We start from the raw sequence: 21,261 nt of genomic DNA on the forward strand, positions 1-21,261 counted from the left end.
TTGAAAACTCTAGATAAAATGTCTGGACAATCCTCGGGATTTAAACCCCTACTCTCCACAAACCTACGAATCTCTGGCCACTTTGGATTGCAAGTAAATGTGATGAAAAGATCAGGGTATCCTGCCCATTTGCATATCGCCATAGCATCTTGATAATTTTGAAGCATGTACCGTGCACCCCTTGTGAAGGTGGATGGTAAAATGACCCTTTTTCCTTGAGAAGATGGATTAATTTCTCCACGCAGAAGTGCATTTGCTAACCCTTTATACATATGAGATCTCAACAGCTTTTGATTAATCCTAATATACCTCAATCGAGAGGATTCCATCATTGTATATGCATCGACCAAGAATTGTTGAAATAATCTTCTCGAAGACACAATCATTGGTTCTTCAACCCTCCTTTCTTGAATTTTGTAAGCAAAATATTCTCGTATGCTTACACGTTGCCTCCCTCCAGATGTACCTAAGGGAATGTCCTCTCTATAGCCGTCTTCACCATATGGAAAAGTAAAGGATATTGAAGGCTTAAATAGGCAGCATTCAGATCATTAATCCTTTGTAGCTGTCTAGATTGGGTATCAATGATGATATCTCTATCACATCTAGATAGTTCAAAATCTCCCACCACTAAAGCAGCTACCTCTGAAACCGTCGGTAAGTTGTATCTTCTTCCATCGGTGCTCCTTTTTCCAATTAATCTAAGTCTAACATTGGAGCGTCTATCTTCTTGAAATCTGTCTCGCACCATTCTAAATGTATTGGCCAAAACATTGTGGTCATCAAGCATTTTCTTTAGATCATCAACAATCTCAGCATGAAGTTTGTTTCCATTTTGACCATGACTGTGAAGAATTTTTCAGCAATAAATTAACAGTTATTGTATTGTCATCTAACATATTAATCAAAATATTATTATTGAAGAATGGTAGAGCACTAACCTCATAGCATGCATTCTATTTTGCATTTCATTTTTTGTATCATAGATATATAATTGCGCAAACTTTGGGATGGATCCCTCAGGTGGCAATAAGCTTCCAATTTGATGATAGTTCTGTCCAGACAATTTGAATGTTCTTGGTCCTCGTGTTTGATTTACAGAAACATCAACCTTTCCCCCCATAGATGTAAATGAAAACATAGAATTATAACTCCTAATATGCTCTCGAAAGTGGTTGCTTTTATGACCTGCGTAAAAGAAGAGTTGGTTATTATGAAATATATATGAAACGCAGATATTCTTTCAATAAGATAGACAGAGATATTTTTTATAACCCGATCCAAACAACAGTTGCTTTAAAATTTGAGGAGGCTCAGTTGGATTCGGCAGCTTTATCTTTCCACGACCGCAAAACAGAGAGAACTCTGGTCTTTGTTTTTTATAACGCTTGTTGATTCTTTCTTCGTTCCAAAAATATTCCCCACAAATTTTCACATTCATAAGTTGCATCTCCAATATCCCAGTACTCTGTTAATGAAAAAAATTGTAGTTGGGTTGAAGTCCGGTGCTACTTTTATGTGTCTTACTTACTTAATTCAATATGGATACTTTTTTTGAAAAAAAGGGAAATAGTACATACCTTCACTGCAAATGTCCCCGCAGTTGATGTCATCCTCTAAAAAATCAATAGTAAAATGAAAAATTCACTGAAGATATTGTTTTAAATGATACCTACTGGAAATAATTCACAATCTTAGTTACTATTCACATGCCTTCACAATCATCTTCATCTTCTTGACCTGTTATACATGACAGGAAAAAAGGAGGACAAATTAAATTTTATGCGTGTTTATACAGAGTTTACCATAAATGAATTTTACTACATAAGAACCAATTTCGCAATGAGAAAATCACACGATTATTTGTCGACATTCTTAAAAAACCAAACTCGATAGTACCTACTGACATTCGCTGTAAAACTTTACAGCTCAATCAAAGAGAAATAAACATATATTGGAACTGGGCATCAAGCCGCAGTTATCAAACTTTACCTTTATCATCTGGAGCAAAATTTAAATCAGGCAGCTGGTCTTGACTTTGGATACCTGATGATTTATTTTAGTATAAAATGAGTAATTCATTACATGGAAGTAGTAGCCAAAAAGAAAAAAATATTTTCCTGATAATTTAATATGGTCATGATTTCCTATTTAGAAAGATTTTAGCAACTCACGACGACAACTTGAATGATGTTGTGGCGTATCAAATTTTTCTCTCAAATTTCCGTGCTGCATACTGTAAACACTTGGATCCGTTATATGGTTCACCAAAATGCCTTTACCCTTCTTCTGCTTTGTACTTGTGGACAAACAACTTTCAAAATCTTCCACTAACATATTAAGATCAAATAAACTTAAAATCTAGTTCTTCCGGAACAATATAGATAATGTTTAGACACAAATCAAGGTCAGTTTAACATTCGAATAAGAAAATTTTTAATAACTTGTGGTACAAAATGATATAATACCAAACGGCGTCTTTATGCTAACGTGGTCAAGTTTGGATGGTGAAAATGTAAAGAGATAGGGACTTTACCATAAACATCTGGATCACAGTTTAAATCCGGCAGTATATCTTGACTTTGTATACCTGTGACCGATTCTTTTAATATAAAAGGCTTAATTAATAACTCAAAGTAGACCATAAAGAATACATTTTCATGACATTTCTAGATTTAGTTGAGCAACTCACCAGAACAATTTGAATGATCTTGCGGAGTAGCATTACTGAAACTCAAATTTCCATATCGCATATCGAAACGATTTGAATCTGTAATCTCATTCAATAAATATGCCTTTACCCATACTCTGCTTAGTACTTGTGGACAAACAACTTTCAAAATCTGCCATTAACAAATTAAGGTGTTAAAAGAAACTTAAAATTCAGATATTCTAGATGAATTTAGATAATAAACAAGTTGTTTATTAGTATGGAAATATTGAGAAAGGCTAAGGGTAAAAAGGGAAAATTCACAAAGTGGTTCATGGTAATATTATGGAAGGCTAGGGGCACAATGGGAATTTCACAAAATATTCAAGAAGGTTCCTGAAGGGGCCATGTTGGCCGTGTGGCATATGTCCATATTTTTATTAAATAGGGCTAATTATAAATACATATATGGACCAAAGCTTATATAGTAAGACAAGTGGTCATATTTGTTTAATTTAAGAAAGTTCAAGAAAAAGGGAGAAGGGGACATGTGTCCACCTTGTGTTGGTAGAAGCCATATATATATATATATATACAATTGGACCAAAATAAGACATATTCATCACAACTCAAGAAACTTGAAGAGGAAGCTAGGGCATTCGGCCATGGCTTCTAAAAATGATGCCATGGAAAGTGAATAAGAAAAATAAATTTTTTGTAGCATCTCAACTAGTTGGAAGGTCCTTATTAACGTGGAGGTGTTGTTGGAGCAATAAAACCATTCCTTTGTGCAAGGCACAACTCTAGCCAAGTTGAAGAGCTAAGAGGAAAAGGTAAGGTTTAACTCTCTTTCATATGTTATGGATGGTCTATGCATGTTGTTGAGTGTTGTAGTATGTGGAAATGGGTGAAATTCATGAAATATGCATGTGTGAGGTATGGCCGAATGGGAGTAGTGTTGTGTAGATATGATGAAATGATTTTATTTAGCAGTTTGATTGTGGTTGTTGTGAATTCCATAATAAAAATGAAAGTTTGATGGCTTGAAATGAAGTTGGAATCATTGTGGGATTGTTGAAGAAGTAAACGTGACATTAGTATGGTTTCTTATATTTATATTAATGATATTGCTAATGAGTAGGTTGTAAATATAATTCACGAATTTGGAAGTGAGACATGTGTTTGGAAGGTTGTAAGTTGGGTTGTTGTGATTGTATTGAATATGAGAAAAATGTCGTCGAATTATGTACAAGAAGTTACTAACGTTAGAATGTATTTTGGATTAATTGATGAAGTTGTTAGTGTGTAGATTGTTGATATAGTTCATGAACTTGGAAGAGACGAAATGTGTTGTTATTGTTCTTGTTGAATTTGGAAGGTTTCGGGTGAAGTGGTATGTTGGTTGGGTTGTTTGAACATTATGTGAATTGTTTGAAAGTTCTTGAACGATGTTAGAATATATTTTGGGATTGATTGTTGAAGTTGTTAGTATGATTGTTGGTAATGTTGTTGATAATTTGGCTGAGTTGAATTCTCGGATTGTTGTTGATAAAATTGGCTGAGTTAGATTCTCGGGGATGGTGTATTTACAGGGGAAATGCTGCCGAAATTTCGGAAGATTATAAACGAATTCATTTGAAAGACTAAGACAAGTATATGTCGATGAGTCTAATGATTATGTCAATTCTCTTGAATGTAGACTAGCAAGTTTGGACGAATAAGCGTAGCTAATAGGACGAGGAGCAGGTATGTAAGACTTACCCTTTCTTTCTTTTGGCATGATCTTTGTGAAACCAACATGACAAAGTATATGTATGATTTCAAAGAAACTCCTATTCTTAGAGCCACTAGGATGGCTAACGTTCTTGATTTCCACAAGCTGTTTCATATGGTTTTGATGCCTATCTATGATGTCCAAAGTTCGGTTGATATGTTTCCGAATGGCATTCGAGAGATAATTGATATGACTAATGTCTTGACTTTCAAATGAAAGCACGTTTGATTATTCCTTTGAGTCTTTGATACATTTTTGATACGTATATATGGTTCCAAAAGCTCTATTTGATTTGATCCATAACGACATTCGAAAGGTCCTAATATGATTGTTGCTTTGATTTTCCAAAAATGGCTTCTGAAACGTTCATAGAAGGTTTTGTACTTCAAACGCTCATAACTTTCTCATACTAAATCGGATTGACCCGAAACTTGTTTCTGAGCCTTCAGGTGTCGGTAAGTATACTTGTCCATCAAGTCTTCCATAATATATTCGGAGGTAACCGACCTTACGTCCCTCTGATAGAGGTATAACATTCTTTGGGCTCTCCTGCATGCTACTTACATGATATATGTATATGCTACATGAACATGATATATGTATATGTATATGGGGTAAGGGGTAAGGGGAAAGGTGAGGCGCTATAGACGTATTGCCACCTGATCAGTTGGTATCGGAGCCGGTGGTGGGGCAATCCCAGTGGTGGGGCAAACCTCAGCAAGAACGCTGAGTCCCAAAGGGGGGTGAGTGTAAGGCTTGCCTTAGGCGAATCCCACATTGGTTTAGGCAAATCCCACATTGGTTCAGGCAAATCCCACATCGGTTAATATCGTCCCGGACGCAGGATATATGTGGCTAAATGGATCGGAGCCGACGCCTCGGCAATATGATATGTTCTATTTTCCATATATATGAAAAAGAAATGTTTTTCAAAGAAAGCTAAGCATGCATGGTACCCGCCTAAAAGGCACTCAGATGTACAAGTTACTCTTTTACCCCATGATATGCTCTATATCTCAATTCTGTTATTATTCATAATTACATCTCTTACTATGTTACTATTCATGCCTTACATACTCAGTACATTGCTCGTACTGACCCCCTTTCTTCGGGGGCTGCGTTTCATGCCGCGCAGGTGCACCCTGATGAGTATAAGCCATTATAGAAGATTTTCCAGCGAAGTTGGAAAGCTCCATTTGCCCCTGGAGAGTTGCCGGGTCAGAGTATTGTGCTATGATGTCTTGGTTGAAGTTAGAGACTTTGCAGACAGAGTCGTGGGTGTAGGATGTCGGTTATGTAAGCGGCTCCATCAGCCGATGTGTCATTCTGTGTAAGTGATAAGTTTCAAATGATTACAGATTTTGTTTGATTTGAGAACAACGAAAAAGAATATTTCTGAAAGCTCTCATTATGTATTTCATTTAATTTAAGTTAGAAGTCCAAAGAGGTTATGTATGTAATAAGAGTCAGCGGGTTCGCTCAGCTCCGAATATGGGGTCGGGTGCCCATCACACCCTAGTAAGTTCGGGGTGTGACAAACTGGTATCAGAGCAGGTTGTCCTAGGGGTTGTCTGCAAAGTCGTGTCCAGTAGAGTCCTATTTATGGGTGTGAAGCTGGCCACATTTATAAACAGGAGGCTGCGGGGCATCTAGGGATTGTTGACCTTCTTTCTGTCTTAGATCGTGGGATAGAGCCAAGTCATAGGAAAGGAGATTCTTTATATAAGTCTGACATACGACGGAGAAGGTAAAGGATAATATGGAAAGTTATATAAATCTTGATGTATTTGTTCTGTTACCTGAAACTGGAAGCACTAGATGGCTGGAATGTGTCATATAGCCGTATGTTCTGTGAGGTATTGTCGGCATTTGCTACGTACAGATTTTGAAAAGTAAGAATGGTAAAGGAGATTCTACCAGAATTGTTGGGTATGCCTAACAGGAAATATCGTAAATAGACGATAAGTGGGATGTGATGTTTTAGAGGAGCCACGGATTTGGCATGGCATAAAGAAAAATTACGAGAAAGACGATTAGTAGTCTGAAGGATTAAAAGGGATAACGTCCGAGGTTAAGTAAGAGCAAGGTCTGTTGAAGGATTCAGAAAGTCGACAATCAGTTTTGCTGTAAATTATTATGTAAGGATGGTGAATGGAAATCCGAAAAGGCTGATAACCGAAGTATTCATAAGTAACGGCGATGAAGGTATATGTGCTACCATCGGGAATCTGGGAATCTAGGACGAATGGTAGTTATACACGAAAGTGAAAGGTGAATATTGAGGATCGAAAAGGGTAAAATAGTAATTGTAAAGGGAAGGCCGTGTTACGAAAATGTCTCGGAATCTGTTAGACCTCGACTTGCTCCAGATCATGTAATAAAGTTCATGCGAGAAAGTAGATGCGATTATATCAGCATTAAGGCACCGGATTTATCGAAGTTTCAAGGTTAAGCGTGCTAAGATGGGAGAAATCTTAGGATGGGTGACCCCCTGGGAAATGTGAAAGAAATCCAATAAAATTGGAAATAAGAGACAGACGAAGAGATATAGTGGTCTAAGGGAAATTAGAGTATATGGGATGGTTGGAGACCATAGGAGGTCGCGTAGGATGAGACAGGCTAGCCTGGAGAAGAGACAGAAAGTGTGTCACAGCTCTAGAATCTGGATAGGCTTGAATAGCGATTGGAAGTATTTTGTGGGTTAGTTGATAGTAATTATATATATATATATATATATATATATATATATATATATATATATATATATATATATGAATGCGTACGATATCTCATATGTAATTGTATCAGTGGACATGTGAGTCCCAGTAACCGGCGTTACGGTAAAGAAGGCATTAATCAAGTAAAGGTACCGAAGTTCGAGTGACAGCAAAAAGAAAATAATAAATGGTATAAGTGTTCAAGGTAAGCTGCTATTATTGTCACTACAGGTTAAGATTGGAAAGTTCTAATACAACGGTATTTGGAAGAGAAAGTGAGTGAGTAGATGGAAAATAAAGAGACCAAAGTGTCGGAGGAAAATGAAAGGTAAGAAACCTCAGTGAGTGAAGCTCCCGAGAGAAACTACCAGCAAAGCATGAGACTATTTGGGTTAGAACTTAAAGCAGGCATGCGAAAAGGATAAAGAGTGGTAATATAGAACAAAAGAGGTAGGCGTGAGGCTCGAGAACCGATTCCAATAAGTGGGGTTAAAGGAATAGTGACTATGACGAGGGATGTGAAGCAAGAAAAGAATGATTAGGCCTTGCGACGATACTAGGAGATTTAGATCCTAAAAGGTTGACTTGAGAATGAGACGGATTTGCGCGTTTAAGGTAAAATTTCACGATCTTCAGAGCCGATGCCACGAATGGCAAAAGAGGAAAAGTGTCCGAGGAGGAAGGAACCTAAGGAAGGTTAAGGATGAAAGTAGGAAAAATATACAAATGGGTTGGTCGAAGGAAGAGGAGAGTGTTTAGGCGCAGGGCAATTGGAAACCTCTAACCATAGGCGTAACAAGGATACCTTAACGAATTAGCGATAGGAACCCGATTACGCACCAAGGGAAAATAAGGATAATGGGTCGGCGCTGTTGATTTAAAAATCTAAGGTGTGGGGCGAGAATTCATGCGAGGTCTGGGAGATTGGATCTCAGAGGAAGATGGAATGAAATATAAAGAATGTGCATGGAAGACCGCTCGGTCATAGTGTCATAAGTATAGTTAAAGGCTTAATGAGCAAGGATAGAGAGAGTGTAAACTGTATGGATTTTGTGTTAAGAACAAAAGTAGTGGGACGCTCAAAAAGTATGGACGCGCAGTGGCAACACAAGTGCATGGTTAAGGGACATTACGAGTAAGTGAGCTAAATGGGTGAAAGGGACTAATAATGGATAGGATGATATGGGGATATTGATAATAATGATGATATAAGCGCAAAGGATAATAAATGGCGAAGAGAGGACCTGGGAAGGACAAGGATAATAAGTTAACACAGTGGATCAGAAAACCCTAACATGGAACGAGAACTCATAGAAAGGCCGAGGAGTTCGATTATAAGGACAATAGGGTGAAAGATAAGGAATGGACATGAAGAAAAGGACAACTATAAGAGAGACCCTCCCGAAGTGTTATAAGGCCCCATAAGATCAGTTGAACATTCGAGGACGAATGTTCTAAAGGGGGGGGGGGGGGGGGGGAGGATGTTATATCCCGCATTTCGTACATTCGGATAATTCAAGATAATTGCGAGAAGTTAAGGGCAAGACTATTTTCAAAAATTATTCTAATGAACAAGTTATTTATTAGTATGGAAATATTGAGAAAGGCTAAGGGTAAAAAGGGAAAATTCACAAAGTGGTTCAGGGTAATATTATGGAAGGCTAGGGGCAAAATGGGAATTTCACAAAATATTCAAGAAGGTTCCTGAAGGGGCCATGTTGGCCGTGTGGCATATGTCCATATTTTTATTAAATAGGGCTAATTATAAATACATATATGGACCAAAGCTTATATAGTAAGACAAGTGGTCATATTTGTTTAATTTAAGAAAGTTCAAGAAAAAGGGAGAAGGGGACATGTGTCCACCTTGTGTTGGTAGAAGCCATATATATATATACAATTGGACCAAAATAAGACATATTCATCACAACTCAAGAAACTTGGAGAGGAAGCTAGGGCATTCGGCCATGGCTTCTAAAAATGATGCCATGGAAAGTGAATAAGAAAAATAATTTTTTTCTAGCATCTCAACTAGTTGGAAGGTCCTTATTAACGTGGAGGGGTTGTTGGAGCAATAAAACCATTCCTTTGTGCAAGGCACAACTCTAGCCAAGTTGAAGAGCTAAGAGGAAAAGGTAAGGTTTAACTCTCTTTCATATGTTATGGATGGTCTATGCATGTTGTTGAGTGTTGTAGTATGTGGAAATGGGTGAAATTCATGAAATATGCATGTGTGAGGTATGGCCGAATGGGAGTAGTGTTGTGTAGATATGATGAAATGATTTTATTTAGCAGTTTGATTGTGGTTGTTGTGAATTCCATAATAAAAATGAAAGTTTGATGGCTTGAAATGAAGTTGGAATCATTGTGGGATTGTTGAAGAAGTAAACGTGACATTAGTATGGTTTCTTATATTTATGTGAATGATATTGCTAATGAGTAGGTTGTAAATATAATTCATGAATTTGGAAGTGAGACATGTGTTTGGAAGGTTGTAAGTTGGGTTGTTGTGATTGTATTGAATATAATAAAAATGTCGTCGGATTATGTACAAGAAGTTACTAACGTTAGAATGTATTTTGGATTAATTGATGAAGTTGTTAGTGTGTAGATTGTTGATATAGTTCATGAACTTGGAAGAGAAGAAATGTGTTGTTATTGTTCTTGTTGAATTTGGAAGGTTTCGGGTGAAGTGGTATGTTGGTTGGGTTGTTTGAACATTATGTGAATTGTTTGAAAGTTCTTGAACGATGTTAGAATATATTTTGGGATTGATTGTTGAAGTTGTTAGTATGATTGTTGGTAATGTTGTTGATAATTTGGCTGAGTTGAATTCTCGGATTGTTGTTGATAAAATTGGCCGAGTTAGATTCTCGGGGATGGTGTATTTACAGGGGAAATGCTGCCGAAATTTCGGAAGATTATAAACGAATTCATTTGAAAGACTAAGACAAGTATATGTCGATGAGTCTAATGATTATGTCAATTCTCTTGAATGTAGACTAGCAAGTTTGGACGAATAAGCGTAGCTAATAGGACGAGGAGCAGGTATGTAAGACTTACCCTTTCTTTCTTTTGGCATGATCTTTGTGAAACCAACATGACAAAGTATATGTATGATTTCAAAGAAACTCCTATTCTTAGAGCCACTAGGATGGCTAACGTTCTTGATTTCCACAAGCTGTTTCATATGGTTTTGATGCCTATCTATGATGTCCAAAGTTCGGTTGATATGTTTCCGAATGGCATTCGAGAGATAATTGATATGACTAATGTCTTGACTTTCAAATGAAAGCACGTTTGATTATTCCTTTGAGTCTTTGATACATTTTTGATACGTATATATGGTTCCAAAAGCTCTATTTGATTTGATCCATAACGACATTCGAAAGGTCCTAATATGATTGTTGCTTTGATTTTCCAAAAATGGCTTCTGAAACGTTCATAGAAGGTTTTGTACTTCAAACGCTCATAACTTTCTCATACTAAATCGGATTGACCCGAAACTTGTTTCTGAGCCTTCAGGTGTCGGTAAGTATACTTGTCCATCAAGTCTTCCATAATATATTCGGAGGTAACCGACCTTACGTCCCTCTGATAGAGGCATAACATTCTTTGGGCTCTCCTACATTCTACTTACATGATATATGTATATGTATATGTATATGGGGTAAGGGGAAAGATGAGACGCTATAGACGCATTGCAACCTGATCAGTTGGTATCGGGGTGTGACAACATGACACTAAAAAAGACTAATCATTTCTCAAATCTCGTAGCGGAAGGTACTTTGGATTATGTGCGAGAGGTTGTGATGAAGAAACATGTCCACGTCTCATTATAGGGATACTAATTGGGGGTGTAAAATTTTGGTATGATGGAATTGGCGCTAGAACATATGCCTCTCTTTTATCTCCATCGGGTGTATGCATTCCAAGCATTCTAACGCGACTCAAACCTGATTCAGCTGAATTCTGTTGTGATGTTCCCTGGCATATAGTTCTATTAATTGACATGTTCGAGCTCATCACACTCTCTTGTTTTCTCGTTTCATTGACATCATTGCTCGAGAAACTCCTCATGATTCTCGACTGGGTAACTGTTCAGGAAATATTTTTCAAGTAAAGTAAGCATGTCATATATGTAGAATCTATGTAAAAAAAATAACCATATTTTATACGGAAACTGACCATTCGTTATATCACATAGAGGCGGAGTAACTCTTTTTTCTTTTTCGAGACCACTACCGCTGCCATAAGTGGGGTCAACATTCTCTGTAGAAAAAATGGCATTGTGTTGAAAATAAGATAGATAAGGAAACAAAACTAAAAAGTAATATAATGCGACTCTACACAGTGACTACGAAAGAATATAAATGGAAATGCTCATGTCATATGTTCCTGGACCAGCAAATTTTCAGTGCAAATCATTGTGCATTGATTTTTTTTTTTTATTCCCATAATGTAGTTTATAAGTTTGGGATTAATTTTGTATCATGTTTCGTCGAATGCCTTCTACCAAACAAAATATAAAATGAAGCCCACACTTAAATATGAGATATCCCATATAATCCCATTAACTTGGGATTATTTTATACCACCTTTAGATTGGATAAATTTGTCCCAGGATTATAATCGTGCAATTATAATACCGGGAAAATTCTATCCGCGTACCAAACGAACTTATAAGCTACTTTTAAAAAGTCAATTCAAACACCATTTAAGGTTTAATGATCAAAGTTCATACCATTGATACCCAAGGAGTATTTAGTCCGTTTTCGATTCCGTAAGCATATGGGGTTTACTTTCGCTAATTTATTTTGATCTTCCATGTCAAAGTGATCCTGAAATAGTTGCAGCAGTCTCTGGTAAAAGAAGTAGAGAAGATGACTTAGCGCATATATCTGTTCGTATTTGTATATCTATACGCCTCTTAGTTTCACTTAGTGGGTTTATAATGTAATTTCCTTTCCTTTCGTCGGTCAGCTATATTTTTCTTTAATACTTACATATACTTATTATAAGTTTTGACTTGCTACTCTTTTCAGGTAAGCTTTTGATTTCTACTGTACTTTGTTTGGTACCCGGTATAAGGTAGGATATCTCCGCACTAATTTTGAGACTAATTTTGTATCATGTTTAGTAGAAGGTATATATTTATCGGGGGATTAATTTATATCTTCCACCATACAGAGTATAAAAAGTATTAAATTTAATAATGGATATCATACCTTATCCTATTAACCTTGGGACTATTTTATCCCACTTCCAAGATGGGATAAATTATATTATCACACATTCCAGATGGGATAAATTATTTTATCACACCTTCCAGATGGGATAAATTAATCCTAGGATTATAATCCCGGATAGTCTGGTTCGCGTACCGAACGATCCCTTATTTTTATACTAATCTATACTGGTGATGAAATTGATTAAAGGACACTATACCATAATTCTCCGCTCATTTGCCTTTTCAAAGTACTTTTCGATGAACAGTGTGTATCCAAACCACATAATTCTCTGTTTTTCTTTTGCCCTGAACTGATAAAGAAGTAGACTTGAAAGAAGTATGTTGAATGAACAGGTACATACATTATCATTTCAGATGACAAATATAAACAAATACCCACTGCATGGAAGTATCAAAAGATATGCCAATTGATAAATAAAGCAACAACAGCAACTTTTGTGGCTAAAAAGCAGATTATCTAGCAGATTAGATACAGGTAGTTCGTTCCTTATGAGTCAGTTAAGCAAACTTCCATATCTCGACAAAGTATTGCAGTGGTGATGAAGCTTTCCGAGACTTTACATCTATTTGTTCTCAAAACCAAGGTAGCTTGAAACATATTACAAATTCCAGAGTAAGAAAAGTATGCTTTTTATTTCAAACAGAAGGCCTTTCTTAGGAAGCATACTTGAGTGTCACTTTAGCTCAGTAGGTAAAAAGCTCTTGTAGCTAAAAACTAAAAAGAGAGCATATATGAAGAGAAGGATTTTGAAGAGATTCAAGTTGAAAGCAGCTCAATATACACACACTGGACCTACTTTTACGACTCAAACATAAAAATAAAATCAACCATATGGATTGAAATAAAAAGCAGAGCTGGGCCATCATTTTTGATAACAGATAGTGTGCATCCAACCACAAAATTCTTATATGTTATATCCCGTATTTTTGAACGTCAGATTATTTGCTGAGGTGGGACCCACACATCGAGATTTTTTTTGGGACATCTAAAAAAATTCATCTGAATCACATATGAGAAGTCAAACACGATTCAAGAAGGACCCTTGGGCCAAATCAAAGTGGAAGTCCTCCAAACGAATATTTTTAAGAAAACGTTTTCGGGTGATCTGACTTCAAGGGGAAAAAACGGTATTATAAGTTTGGAATTTGGAAGAGTACCAAGATATAGAAGTTGTAGATAATTGAATTAGCATTCCAACCATAGGTCGTGGGTCCCCAGGTGACGTCGGTACAAGGCGATATGGACGTTTTAAGGTCGAAAGGTCAGTGGGCTAGGCCCAACCGGGTTGGCCCAAAAAATCAAAAAATAATAATAAGGCCCAAATTTGTGAGGGATGGCCGGCCAACATGGCCCAAGCCCATGATTTTATTAATTATCCATGTGATAATTAATATAAAGGATCAATTAATGTGTCATTTCTCATTAGAAACTTCAAGAACACTTGAGAAAAAGGAAAGAAGGAGAAATCTCCAAGGCCATTTCGGCCAAGTGCAAAAATTGACAAGCAAATTGACAAAAATTTCTTCAAAAATTATTTTCTACCAATTAAATGATTCCTAGCAAGGTGGAGTGGTCTTTGGAGCAAGAAAAATTCATATTCTAGCAAGTTGCAAGACTTAGCTAAGTGAAAGATCAAGGAAGAAGGTAAGAACTTATTCTTTACATGTTATGGATATTTTTGAATGTTGTAGTGTGCAAAAGTGATTGAAATTCATGAATTGCAAGAATATAGTTGTGTGGCGGTGAGTTGTATATCACATGTATAGCCGTGTATATTTGGTGAATCATGAATGCATGGTGAGCAAGTTTTATTTAGTATGTTGGTTGTTGTGTTGTGGATTTTATATTGCAAACAAAAGCCTAATGAGCTTAGTGAAGTATTAGTAGTTGGAGGCTTGTCTTGGAAGATTATGTAAATTGAATATTATGTTCTTACATGTATGGAAGATAATGATATTAGTATGGTGTTGTTGGAATATATATTATAAGGTTGTTATTGTTTTCATTGGAGTTGGAAGGTTTTGAAAGAAGTAGTAAGTTGATTAAGTTGTTATAATGTATCTTGGATTGAATATGGAAATTGTTAGTGTGGTTGAGTTATGTTAATAGTTTGGCCGGGTTTGAATTCCCGGGTTGTTGTTGATTGAAAACTTGCTAGGTAAATGTTGAGGATGGTGTATTTACAGAGGAAATGCTGCCGAAATTTCGGTAGCCAAGTGTTTCCTTAAGATTCTAACTCTAAGTACCGTAATGAAAGTTTGGGTAAATGTGACCAAATCGCAGATTTTGGCGGATTTGCAGCTTGAATTCGAAATAGCAAAAGAAGCGGAAAGAGGTATGTAAGGCTTCACCCTTATTTCTATGGCATGTCTTAGTTGAAATAAGTTGGGTACGAGCCTCGGGGACAACTCGGTTCCCCGGAATCCGCACCTAAAGTTTTCCACTTTTTGTTCAATAGAATTGAACTAGAAAGTGTGCCAATTGTTGGAAAAACCTCCTACACCCTTAGAACTTGTATAAATGGGACCCGATTACCATAAGACCCTCACAAGTAACACTATGACACGTAACATACGTAAATCGTATACGCTACCTCATCCGGCCCGAGGTGGGCCCGCTACTCTCGGATTTTTCCTTACAGTCTTGCTTGACTTACTTGAAGTGAATCCAAAGGGAACCTTTGATCCCGATTTCGTTACCAAATGATAAATACTATGACTCCTCTAACGAGGGCACTTCCATGACGATAATGATAACAATGATGTTAGATAAGAGAATATGCCTATGATACGTACTACCGGAACGACTCTATGACTAAGATGACTAAGCTAAGTATCTTATGTAAACATGAAAATGATAAACTAATTTTTGAATATTATTTATATTTCCTAGCTATGACTTTATTTTCTAAAAGATTTCAAAGTCTATGAACTGTCATCTATGATGCCCCGATTTCATTCTACGTTTACTTTAATATCATTCCCCGTTGATAGTCTCACCTTAAAATACTCGTTCCTTCAAGGTGAGACAAAGCGATCACGAGTGTTCTATAATATAATTGGAGGTCACCGACCTTACGTCACTCCGATGACTACATAATTCTTCTTTGGTCTTTCCTGCCTGCCTATGAGACATATGTATAGGATACGTAAATGCATTTAAGACATGTAAATGTATGTAAGATATGTGTATATATTTTTAAAATATGCACATGACGAAAGAGCTAGAGCGCTATAGACGCTGATACATGCACATGACACACGTATATGTATATGATAAAAGAGCTAGAGCGCTATAGACGTTGATATATGTACATGATATATGCATATGTATACGGGAGGAAATGGAGGTAAGGGTAGAGCGTTATGAACCCATATCCACCTGATCAGTTGGCATTACATGATATGATATCGTCCCGGACGCGGGATGCCCGGACGCGGGATGCCCGGACGCGGGATGTGTATATTTATGGTTAAATGGATCGGCTGCCGACGCCTCGGCAATATGAGATGTCCTATTTTATATGTATATGTATATGAACAAGCAAAGATTCTTAAAGGAAAGCTAAGTACGCATAGCACCTGCCAAGGGTATATATATATACGGGTTATGTTTTTACCTCAGGACATGTGCTATTATCCTCTTATGTCGTTATTTCCGTTTTATACTTTCCGTATGCTACTATTCATGCCTTACATACTCGGTACACTATTCGTACTGACGTCCCTTCTTGTGGACGCTGCGTTTCATGCCGCGCAGGTCAGCAGACAGGCGGATTTGATCCTTAGAAGCCTTACCAGCAGTGTTGACAGCGCTCCAGTTGTTCCGGAGCCCCACTTTCGTGGTACTATTTTGTGTATGTATTTTCGGGCACGACAGTACTCGACCCTTTCTATGTATAAGTGTACTATGTCTAGAGGCTCGTAGACAGATATGCACAGTCAATCAGGTACAGTTAGATATATGGTGTTCTAGCATGTTAATGTTGTTGTAAAAGTGATAATGAAGTTGACTAGTCTATGCTCATAATGATGCTGCTAATGTTCAAAAACAAAAATATGGCACAGTTCATACGGCCTGCTAAGAGGAAAAAGTAAAAGGATAAGCAAGGGGTGCTCGGTACAAGTATCGGGTACTCGTCACGGCCCCTAGTCGGGTCGTGACATTATATATGTCATAAAGTTCCAGAAAAGCCACAAAAAATTATAACATAAGCTTGCAATCCATAAAATTTAAGCAATCGCACCAGGTTACTGGCGCCATCAAAACACATAGTTCAGAACTAAACTAAATGCCACGACTAAAACTAAAAATTAAAAATTGTCATCCGACTAAACATATCTTGTTTAAGACTCCTCTACATTCAGAGACTCATGCAATTTTCTCCTTCTTTATCACTCTTTTGGCCTTATTGCTAGAAAGTTGTGCACTGGGATCATCATCGACTTCAACCACAGATGACCCACTCTCCGATCTACTCCTCTTTGCAGGGGTATTTGTTGGAGAGCTCATGTCATTTTCAGCGATGGAATCCTACAAAATTAAGATATGAAGGTTGAGAAAAAAATAATTTTCTTTATGAGTTTTTTCAAATAATCTTTAAAAGGATGTAAAAGTGAGTGTCCATATCACCGTGAGCTCATTATTTACAGATGAGTCTTTTTCATGGTTGAAATCCGGATCTTGTCAAACAACAATCATAATCAATAATAAAAATATTTAACATCAACCAACAAATTTATATGTTATGAGATATGCTTGTAAAACAACATACAGAGAATGCATCTTCGCTTGGAGAAGAACCATACTGCTTAATGAGATCCTCATCTTCACTGAATTTAATAACACCATAAACTTCATCGTGGTTCTCTATGTTGTCACTCTTTATAGCCACTTTAAATATGACCCTTCTATCTAGAATGTTATCCATTTCCGATGGATATGAAAATGCATCAGCAGCACCAGACTTCTAAAATCAAAGTAGTATCAGAAGTAGTAAATAAATAAAAAAAACTTAAAGAGAATAACATACCTCATGTAATCCCGATCTTAATTCATTAGCAGTCTTACCGATGAGCTTTGTCGCATCACGATCCCAAATTAACAAAGAAACAGAGCCACTATTATCCATAACTCTAACTTGTAGTCTATACCTGAAAGGCAAGAGTTGTAAAAATTATTTATTATATGTTTTAATGATCTCATTTATCGAAATCAGATTGCTTTCGAACCTGGTTAGCACAAAATTTTCGTTGCTTTACTCTTCGGGCAGTTAAATTTACTGCCCACTTTGTAAACCTTCTTGGCGCATTTTATGTAGCTCAGATACGACCAACCGTTCTTAAGTTCTATATACACTATATTGGCAACAATCCAGAAGCTCCCTTCCTATATTAAAGGCCACTGTTAAAAGATATTTTATACGACATACTACTATTTAATCATGAAAACTCCAAAACTGTGTACTCACCTGAAGACACTCAACCAAGTTTCCGATTGTTTTAACTTGAGCCGTTCCAAAAGACAACTCTTCCGCAGCAGAATAATTACGTTGAGAGGATATTTGAGAAATCCTCTCGGATTTCTCCCCACGCACATTTTCCAATCTACACGTATTAAAATTTGTAAGAAAGCCTAATATAATAAAAAAGTTCCATAAATATTTTAAAACTTATAAATGGAATTTATAGTATGATAAACCTGGAACTAAATTCTGCAACTTGAGGCAAATCTGGATTAATCCAGAGTTTCGAAGCATGCCAAGAATTACGTACAGAATATTTACCTGCAACCGTATATCTATATATTTAATCATATGTTAAATATACACAAAGAGAACCCAATGTACATAAGAATTAGCTGAAAACCTTGAAATTTATAAGATCGTATTAGCTGCATAACCACAATGACAGGCTTTTCGATAGAAGTATCCAAGTGTGGCATGATTTGCTCCACAAATTCCCCCCAAAAAGTAGCTGAAATATTATTATTCCTACATGAAAAAAATGTGCAACTTAATCATATGAAAGCGTGACAACATGAAATATATCACTAATCGAATTCATGATCGCGAACTTACTCATGATCTTGGAGTTCATCATATATAAAATTGTTGGACTTATCACCTTTCTTGTGTTCTTCTATAGGTCCGTAACTAACAATCTCTCCTATGACATCTATCACAACGTAAAAAGCAGCCTGTGATAAAGTTGGTAAAACGTTCAAATTAATCAAAATGCAAGAAGAATAATTACCGAATAGTTTAGTATCCTCAACTTTCACTTGATTTATCAAGTGCTCAAATGGTCGAAAATTGAAGACTTCCATACCAAAGTGTGCATCAATTGTTTCCTCCACACTCGTTCTATGGGTGAACATTAGCTTAAATTGGTGATTGTTGGTCTTATATTTTAGTTTATTCGGGCCAACCACGAAATTCTTCATATAATATAGTCCTAGTTCCTTTATCTCTATTTGGAACCTGTTCATAATAGATTTTCCCAAAGATGCCTGAAAACGACCCCCCTGAAAACAAATAATACATTGAGCGAGTTTAAATTTGTGGATACAGATAAATAAGGTCATATAGCTATGAAATAAAAATTGTAACAGAATAGCAAAACCGTAAACATACCCTCTCATCCTGCAACAACATCTCTAGCGACAATACGTTGTCGGTATTTAGAATATCAGTAACTGTCACGACCCGGCTAGGGGGGGCCGCGACGAGCACCCGGTGCTAGCCTACCCGGCACCCTCTTAGCTTACTCTTATGCTTACATCTAGGTGAACCACGTAATTAGACATACATTTCCATTCATTCGTCAACTAGTCCCATTGGACGACATTACCATAATATCGTAATTGGCATTTATGCCACATCAAATGTACATAGGCCGACACAATGACATACAAGACGTAGGCCGACAAGGCCGGACATATCTAACCACATACACGTGACTACGAGCCTCTAAGAGTATAACATATCACATTAGCGGGACAGGACTCCGCTATGCCCATAATTATATACACAAAAGAATGAGTACCCAAAAGATATGGCTCCGAAGGAAATGGAGCTCTCTATGTAATCTCTGAATAGGAAGCTATGGATCAAGTCTGTCTCCCTCTGCACCTGCGGGCATGACGCAGCGTCCACAAACAAAAGGACGTCAGTACAAAGAATGTACTGAGTATGTAAAGCATGAGCAACACCAATAAATAAGCATCATGAACAGCATATGAAATAGCATAGGAGGGGGGGGGGGGAAATAATATCATCGTCATAGCACTTACTTGCCTTTCATATGGAGTTTCCATTTCTCATATGTACTCGTATACATACATCATCGTCTGTATTCCATAATAGTACTCGTACCATAATTGTGCTCGTATTCGTATACATAGTCTTATCACATTCATATTCATATTATATACTTAGTCATTTCATGTACATAACATTTACATAGCATACCCGACCTCAGAGGATCGGTGTTTCATACATACTTGGCCAACCAAGGCTCAAGGTTACTCATACCTGGCCCTACCAAGGCTTCAGGGTTATCCGTACCATCTGCAGAGGTGTGCGCATGATTCGTAATCGTATACATACTTTATACATAATCATATACATATATTCTACCCGGCGTTATAAGCTCGGGGTTTCATTATAGCCCTTCATAGGCACACATATAAGTATAAAAGCCCGTAGGCACCTTTAGCATCATTATCATTACTATCATCATCATTATCGTTACTTCTATATCATAGGCCTACTCGTCGTATGAGGTGTATGGTACAATCTTAGTACATATCAAGGGTCGTGAGCTTATGAGCTCGGAGTATCAACCAATTGAAAACAACATACTCATATAGAGGAATTAGGAATTTGCCCAAGAATCATGCCTTATGAAAGAAGGGTTAGCCTTACATACCTGTTATGTCCCGTATTTTCGTATAACGGGAAATCAAGAAATAAATAAGACTTGTGTGTGTTGAGGAGATATTTTGATTCAAGTTGCTAGGCTCATGTTGATTATGAAATCATTGATGTCAAGACCTCGGGGAAGGCCGAGGGTAAATTTGGAATTTTAGAATTTGTTTCGGGAATTACAAAACGGGACTTTTAATGAATTGGGCCAAGAATTGGACAACAAAAAAATTGAAGCCCAAGTCCTTGAGGGTGGCCGGCCATAGCCTTTGGCCCAAACCCATTTATAATGTCATGTGCTAAGCACATGACTAGATGTGGATATATATCAACTTACCCTTTGAATTATCAAGAATTAAGATCAAAAGCAAAAAGAAAAAAAAAAAAGGGGCATCAAATAAGGCTCTCGGCCGAAGTGGGTTTAGGAAGAGAAAAAAAAATTGGCAAGCTTTGATCTTAGCCTTAAAAATCTTGAGTTTTGCATAGTGGTGAAGTACTCAAGACCCTCTTCGTGGTGGTACAATTAGTTCGATGAAAGGACGACGTTTGCGGCGAATCGGAATCTTAAGATTAAGGTAAGAAATCTATGTTTTTGTGTTATGAAATGGATTTACATGTTATAGTGATTGATGTTGCATGAGGATTGTGGGATGGTGTTGTGTTTGTGCATGGTGTGTGTGTGTATAAAGGGTGTGTTTGGCCGTGAGTCCCATGTAGTGCAAGGCATAAGAATTTTATCTTGTTTAGTTTGAATAATGTGTTGTTGTGATCTTTATGTTGTAGAGGATTGATTAAAGAATTGAGTTGGTGTTAGAAAATAATTTCGGACGTTATCGGAAAGTGTATACCTTTGGTATATTTGGGTATATCATAGTATATTTATGATACTAAAGACCTTAAATAAGATTTATGGTTGATGATAACGAATTTGGAATGAAACG

General features: G+C 36.9%; 2 protein-coding genes across 2 annotated transcripts; both read right to left on the bottom strand.

The window, feature by feature from the left end:
• Positions 1-466: 466 nt before the first annotated feature.
• On the bottom strand, positions 467-11,221 carry LOC132637510 (uncharacterized). Its single transcript, XM_060354590.1, has 10 exons — positions 11,087-11,221; positions 2,693-2,843; positions 2,537-2,590; positions 2,238-2,330; positions 1,988-2,046; positions 1,714-1,740; positions 1,581-1,616; positions 1,276-1,468; positions 942-1,188; positions 467-845 (listed from the first exon to the last, which is right to left on the bottom strand). The coding sequence occupies exons 1-10, from the start codon at positions 11,219-11,221 to the stop codon at positions 467-469; spliced, it is 1,374 nt and encodes a 457-aa protein (XP_060210573.1).
• A 6,186-nt stretch (positions 11,222-17,407) lies between these two features.
• On the bottom strand, positions 17,408-19,048 carry LOC132637511 (replication factor A protein 1-like). Its single transcript, XM_060354591.1, has 8 exons — positions 19,028-19,048; positions 18,676-18,918; positions 18,473-18,591; positions 18,261-18,385; positions 18,094-18,178; positions 17,864-17,999; positions 17,636-17,781; positions 17,408-17,546 (listed from the first exon to the last, which is right to left on the bottom strand). The coding sequence occupies exons 1-8, from the start codon at positions 19,046-19,048 to the stop codon at positions 17,408-17,410; spliced, it is 1,014 nt and encodes a 337-aa protein (XP_060210574.1).
• Positions 19,049-21,261: the final 2,213 nt, after the last annotated feature.

Source organism: Lycium barbarum, chromosome 4, assembly GCF_019175385.1.
Source record: "Lycium barbarum isolate Lr01 chromosome 4, ASM1917538v2, whole genome shotgun sequence".
NCBI lineage: Eukaryota > Viridiplantae > Streptophyta > Magnoliopsida > Solanales > Solanaceae > Lycium > Lycium barbarum.

Excerpts from the sequence above, each read along its gene's own strand:
- LOC132637510 (XM_060354590.1), bottom strand. The coding sequence starts at position 11,221 with ATGAGGAGTTTCTCGAGCAATGATGTCAATGAAACGAGAAAACAAGAG. Across the intron at positions 2,047-2,237 it reads AACGGATCCAAGTGTTTACA|GTATCCAAAGTCAAGACCAG; the intron begins GTATGCAGCACG and ends ATAAATCATCAG. Across the intron at positions 1,469-1,580 it reads CGGGGACATTTGCAGTGAAG|AGTACTGGGATATTGGAGAT; the intron begins GTATGTACTATT and ends TTTCATTAACAG.
- LOC132637511 (XM_060354591.1), bottom strand. The coding sequence starts at position 19,048 with ATGTTGTTGCAGGATGAGAGG. Across the intron at positions 18,919-19,027 it reads TGTTGTTGCAGGATGAGAGG|GGGGGTCGTTTTCAGGCATC; the intron begins GTATGTTTACGG and ends ATTTGTTTTCAG. Across the intron at positions 18,592-18,675 it reads TTGAGCACTTGATAAATCAA|GCTGCTTTTTACGTTGTGAT; the intron begins GTGAAAGTTGAG and ends ACTTTATCACAG.